The sequence below is a fragment of the Poromitra crassiceps genome, assembly GCF_964638095.1.
Source record: "Poromitra crassiceps genome assembly, chromosome: 7".
Classification (NCBI taxonomy): domain Eukaryota; kingdom Metazoa; phylum Chordata; class Actinopteri; order Beryciformes; family Melamphaidae; genus Poromitra; species Poromitra crassiceps.
In genome coordinates this window covers 23,399,798-23,405,967 of record NC_139628.1, presented here as the reverse complement: position 1 = coordinate 23,405,967, position 6,170 = coordinate 23,399,798, and the positions used below count along the sequence as shown (strand labels likewise).

Genomic DNA, 6,170 nt, shown 5'->3' with positions numbered 1-6,170 from the left:
GCTGTATACTAGTGCGCTGCAAGCTGTGGACAAGTCCGCCTCCGCAATCACATCGTTTACAGACGGGCTACTGTCAGCAACGCAACATAAGCAAAAACAATTAAATTGAGCTCTCTGTGCATGTTTGTTGTGTTGAAGCTAAGCACTAAATGAGTGAGTACAGTAGCGGGGCGTCTCTCTCCTTTGAGAGAACCTCATTTCACTCAGTAGGCTACCCCTAAAGTGAGAGTTTATCAAGCAACATGACGAGTTAATTTGCTTTTGACATCGCACGTCCTGCGATGTGACTATCGCGCATGCGCACATTGCGATGATGATGTGTAAACGATATATCGTGCAGCCCTAAGCGCGACCCCGTCATCGCGGACATTTCACCAGTTTGGAGGTTGTCAGAGGAGTGGTATGTCTGCTTCATGTGTGGGCGTGCCCCCCCCCCCCCCCTCCCCTCTCTGCTCGCACTCTGGCCAGAGTCCTTCAGTCAGCAGCCTGACAGGGACACAGACAGCGAAAACGCTTGTAGAGAAAGCAGATGCACGAAGCGAAATGTGGAAGTATTTTGCTTACGTTGCCGACAGCGAAGGCAAGCCCCCTGGACACATCAAACGAAGCCAGTCTGTAAAAAGTGCTTCAACGCGACGCAGGCTATTTCTCTCAGACACGGATCCCAACTTCTTCAAAGATTTCAGTTCAAAGACTGGTTTAGCGAATGTGAAGGATACAACATACATGCCCTCTTAAGTCAAACGAGTGTGATTTATTGTGTGACAACTAACAAGCAAACTTATTTCACCATCGGAGTTTTGCCGACCCCCAAAATAAGGAGGATTCCCCATCCAAGTGCACACGTCACTCCCCACCCGCTCTGCAGTGCCCCCCCCCCCCCCCCCTCAAATACAGGCAATTTCGCTGCTATATTCACACATGTGAGCCCTCAGGTGTGAAGGGAAATTCCGGGAAATGGCCGATATTGATTTACAGGCAATGTTCCTGTACGCATGTGTGAAAACAGCTTTTCTCTCTCTCTCTCTCTCTCTCTCTCTCTCTCACACACACACACACACACACACCTCCCACTCTCTCTCCCTCTGTCTCTCTCTCTGACTCTCTCACTCACCTCTCTGTCTCTCACTTTCTCTCTCACACACACACACACACACACACACACACACACACACCTCCCACTCTCTCTCCCTCTCTCTCTCTCACTCTCTGACTCTCTCTCTCACCTCTCTGTCTCTCTCACTTTCTCTCTCTCCCTCTCACACACACACACACACACACACACACACCTCCCATTCTCTCTCTCTCACCTTCTCTCTCTCACGTTCACCTCTCTCTCATCTTCTCTCTCAGGCTGTTCTCATTCATTGTTCATACTTACACCTATGAAAAATAAGGCACTAAAACTTGGTTTATACATAACCCAGATAACCAGCAGGGGGTGATATAGGCATTAATAGCTACCTAAATAAAAGGGTGGTCACGGGTTGTGGCGGATGGGTATAGCATTTGCCTTCGATGGCGACGATTCCCAGCTTAAGCCACGTTTAAATTAAATTCTAAATTTTTCTTATTTAACCTAACCTAACCCTAACCTTAACCCTGACCCTAGTCTCTCTCTCCCAGGACTCAAATATTACGTTGAATCCCTGCGCTCCGCATACTACATAAGTGAGCCTGTTCCAGTTCACAGCCACTGCTGGTTTTGAAGGCGGGTTGAAATTGAATGAGTGACAGGTCGTAGCACCGATGAGACAGCGGTTCGAAGAATGGGCTGCGCCTCCCGTGTCGTCTGATCGCAAAGTCGTTACTGATTGGAGAGGACTAAGATATCATGCAAAATGTTTCATGGGGAATACAGTACATTGTCCCTCTCTCTCTCTCTCTCCCTCTCCTTCTCTCTCTCCCTCTCCCTCTCCCTCTCTCTCTCTCCCTCTCCCTCTCTCTCTCTCTCTCTCTCTCTCCCTCTCTCTCTCTCTCTCTCTCTCTCCCTCTCTCCCTCTCCCTCTCCCTCTCTCTCTCTCCCTCTCCCTCTCTCTCTCTCTACTCTCTCTCTCTCTCTCCCTCTCTCTCTCTCTCTCTCTCTCTCCCTCTCTCCCTCTCCCTCTCCCTCTCCCTCAGTGGGTCGGGCAAGGCACCACACCGACACAGCCGGGGTTAGCGGTTCGATTCCCACTGGGGCCGCTGCCCATGTGACAAATAAGGGGTTATGGCGGCATTATGTCCACCAACTGGTATATTTCTCTTTAAGCTTCGCGTTCACAACAGACAAAGTAAAGAGAACACACACACAAAAAGTCACAGCACTCACTCAGTAGAAGAATACAGTAGTAATCAATCTATTTACTACATTAAGAACATGACATTTCAGCCATGACTTCAGCCTGACCTTCTGTTTGTTAATACCAGTAAGTGCTGAAGAGTGATGGGTCTGTCTTTCAGTACATCTCTGGCCATACAGCTTCCTGCCCACTAGCATGCATTAGCGAGCATCAGCAACCAATCACACATCAATATTTCAGTCAGTGATGTAACGAGTCGCTGCTCTGTGTCTGGCTACATGAGTTCAGACAAGCTGCTCTGTGTCTGGCTGTATGAGTTCAGACAAGCTGCTCTGTGTCTGGCTACATGAGTTCAGACAAGCTGCTCTGTGTCTGGCTGTATGAGTTCAGACAAGCTGCTCTGTGTCTGGCTGTATGAGTTCAGACAAGCTGCTCTGTGTCTGGCTGTATGAGTTCAGACAAGCTGCTCTGTGTCTGGCTACATGAGTTCAGACAAGCTGCTCTGTGTCTGGCTATATGAGTTCAGACAAGCTGCTCTGTGTCTGGCTGTATGAGTTCAGACAAGCTGCTCTGTGTCTGGCTGTATGAGTTCAGACAAGCTGCTCTGTGTCTGGCTACATGAGTTCAGACAAGCTGCTCTGTGTCTGGCTGTATGAGTTCAGACAAGCTGCTCTGTGTCTGGCTATATGAGTTCAGACAAGCTGCTCTGTGTCTGGCTGTATGAGTTCAGACAAGCTGCTCTGTGTCTGGCTATATGAGTTCAGACAAGCTGCTCTGTGTCTGGCTGTATGAGTTCAGACAAGCTGCTCTGTGTCTGGCTACATGAGTTCAGACAAGCTGCTCTGTGTCTGGCTAAATGAGTTCAGACAAGCTGCTCTGTGTCTGGCTATATGAGTTCAGACAAGCTGCTCTGTGTCTGGCTATATGAGTTCAGACAAGCTGCTCTGTGTCTGGCTGTATGAGTTCAGACAAGCTGCTCTGTGTCTGGCTGTATGAGTTCAGACAAGCTGCTCTGTGTCTGGCTATATGAGTTCAGACAAGCTGCTCTGTGTCTGGCTGTATGAGTTCAGACAAGCTGCTCTGTGTCTGGCTACATGAGTTCAGACAAGCTGCTCTGTGTCTGGCTGTATGAGTTCAGACAAGCTGCTCTGTGTCTGGCTATATGAGTTCAGACAAGCTGCTCTGTGTCTGGCTGTATGAGTTCAGACAAGCTGCTCTGTGTCTGGCTATATGAGTTCAGACAAGCTGCTCTGTGTCTGGCTATATGAGTTCAGACAAGCTGCTCTGTGTCTGGCTGTATGAGTTCAGACAAGCTGCTCTGTGTCTGGCTACATGAGTTCAGACAAGCTGCTCTGTGTCTGGCTGTATGAGTTCAGACAAGCTGCTCTGTGTCTGGCTATATGAGTTCAGACAAGCTGCTCTGTGTCTGGCTGTATGAGTTCAGACAAGCTGCTCTGTGTCTGGCTGTATGAGTTCAGACAAGCTGCTCTGTGTCTGGCTATATGAGTTCAGACAAGCTGCTCTGTGTCTGGCTATATGAGTTCAGACAAGCTGCTCTGTGTCTGGCTATATGAGTTCAGACAAGCTGCTCTGTGTCTGGCTATATGAGTTCAGACAAGCTGCTCTGTGTCTGGCTATATGAGTTCAGACAAGCTGCTCTGTGTCTGGCTATATGAGTTCAGACAAGCTGCTCTGTGTCTGGCTATATGAGTTCAGGCAAGCTGCTCTGAGTCTGGCTGTATGAGTTCAGACAAGGGAGGAAGAGCAGGCTTAGAGTTATTACAGACTAGTTAAAGACACTTTGAATGTACAAAATATTACTGGACGTTCTTTTCACTAAGCACAAATGAGTTTAAAACCAATAATTCCTTATTGATTTCCCTTAGACACCTAATGGTGAAAAGAATGTATAATAATAATAATAATAATAATAATAATAATAATAATGATGATTATTATTAGTATTATTATTATTGCCTGCACTGGCCTTCTCCTATTGGCTGTGTACTGTATGTGTCTGATATCACCACCTGTTGTATTCTATTCACCTTATTCACCACGCCCACTTTTTCTCTCTTCCGCGTTCAACGCAAACGTATTTGTTCTTCCGGTTCAGCGCTAGTTGCCTTCTGTGGCTTCTGTGGTTAGCCACTAGTTAGTTATGTTATATGGCAGTAAAATGCCACTGAATGACCAAATTGATAATAACTTTTAACCATTTCGAGTAACACTGTTTCCATACGGATCACCAGCGTTAGTTTGTTGTTTATAACGTGGCTATATTCATAACGTTTCTATCTCGGATGCGTTATTTCGAATCGCACATAGGTTACGCTAGTGGGTTTCAGGACGCAACAGCCTCGACTCCACTAACGTCATCTTAAGAGCACAATATTCCTGGAATGCAAGTTTAACTAAACAGTTACATATCCTCTGCATTTTACATAAAATTAAGATATTACGGGTTGTTTTATTTTGCATGTTACATACGTATTGGCCAAGATATGTTAGTTTATGGCGGAGTAATTCTGCCAGTTTAGATGCGGAGTGTGCGCAGCCATCTTGCCTGCGGAGTTTTTGGCAAGTCAAAACGGAAATACTATTACGGAATGACGTAATGCGGAAGCGTCCATGTGTGGGCAAAGAATAAGGTGAATAGAGGGTGACGTTACAGGGCACGGAGACCAGCTACTAGCAGTTGACCAGTTCAGGTCCAACCAGCAGGGGGCAGCGCTGCGTTGGAGCCGACGTACAGTACATCAAATCCCATATCCTATAATAAGAATACAAAGTGTCTGTGTGTCAGTGAGGTGTGAGCGAACAGAAATTGTGTTCGGCCAACAGCCGATTTGCCATTTTACATGTGATCACGCTGAATCTTTCAGGAAGTGTAAAGCCCCCCCCCCCCTCCTTGCAGGTGACCTAACAGAGCCAGATTTTTGAATTATCTAATTAATTAGGGCCGACTAAATGGGCAGAAATGGCTAATTAGTGGCCAAAATGCCTCAACACAGGTTCAGCACCCTGGAGAGCTCCAGAGTGGAGCAGCACACAAGTGAGCTAAATGGCCAGTCATACAGGGACGTTTATTCCACTGGTAGTGTATAGATAGAGAGTGAGGAGTCTTACCTTCCACCAGATCGTCCATACTGGTGATCTTCCTGGTGCCGTCCACGGTGTAGATGGCGCGGACCCCTTGCGGGAGGTGCAGGTTGTCGGCCAGCGAGCGCGTCAGCTCCATCAGCAGCGCGTCGTAGGAGCGGAAGCGCTCGCTGGACACGGCGTACACCAGACCCTTGAAGTAGCGGTCGCCGTTGCGGTAGAACCGGACCTTCTTGGCCCGTCTCTCCGAGGTGAGCGCCTGCAGCGTGCGGGTCCGGTAGTAGCTGCAGTTGGCGCTGTGGGCGGGGCTCGGAACCAGGCTGCTGCCGCGGGACCCCGGACCGGACCCCCCGCCGCCGCCGGTGGAGTCATCTCTCTTGGCGCGCGGGGAGCGCCCGCGCCGGACTTTGTCCCGCTCGTCGAAATGCTCCAGCTCGATGCTCTGACCGTTCAGAGACATGGTGAACGACGGACCGCTAACGCTCAACGCTGTTCAGCGCCGCCCGAGGTTCATCACTCAAGACTCAAAATCTGGTTGGAGTCCCAGTAACCCACTGTAGTTCTAATCCCAGTAAAGATGGATGACCTGGTAGCCTTGTGGTAGACCCGTAAGCCTGGTTGTGGTCCTGGTAATTCCAAGGTTTGTCCACGTTCTTATCCAGTGTGCTCAAGCACACATCAAAAGGACCAGGGGTGAAAACAGTAGTAAAATATACTAGTCAACTAGAAGTTCTATTACTTTGCCGAAATCTTCTTTTAGAAGTCAAATTACTGATGTAAAAATCA

At 48.3% G+C, this 6,170-nt stretch overlaps 1 protein-coding gene across 1 annotated transcript in view; it reads right to left on the bottom strand.

Moving 5' to 3' along the window:
- Positions 1-5,844, bottom strand: part of LOC310779293 (serine/threonine-protein kinase DCLK2-like) — a gene marked incomplete at both ends in the record, with an annotated part of 65,090 nt that extends 59,246 nt beyond the window's left edge. Inside the window, one exon of the mRNA XM_083639818.1 lies at positions 5,412-5,844. Within this exon, the coding sequence (XP_083495944.1) occupies positions 5,412-5,844 (433 nt within the window). The remainder of the gene's footprint in view (positions 1-5,411) is intronic.
- Between the last annotated feature and the right edge of the window lie 326 nt (positions 5,845-6,170).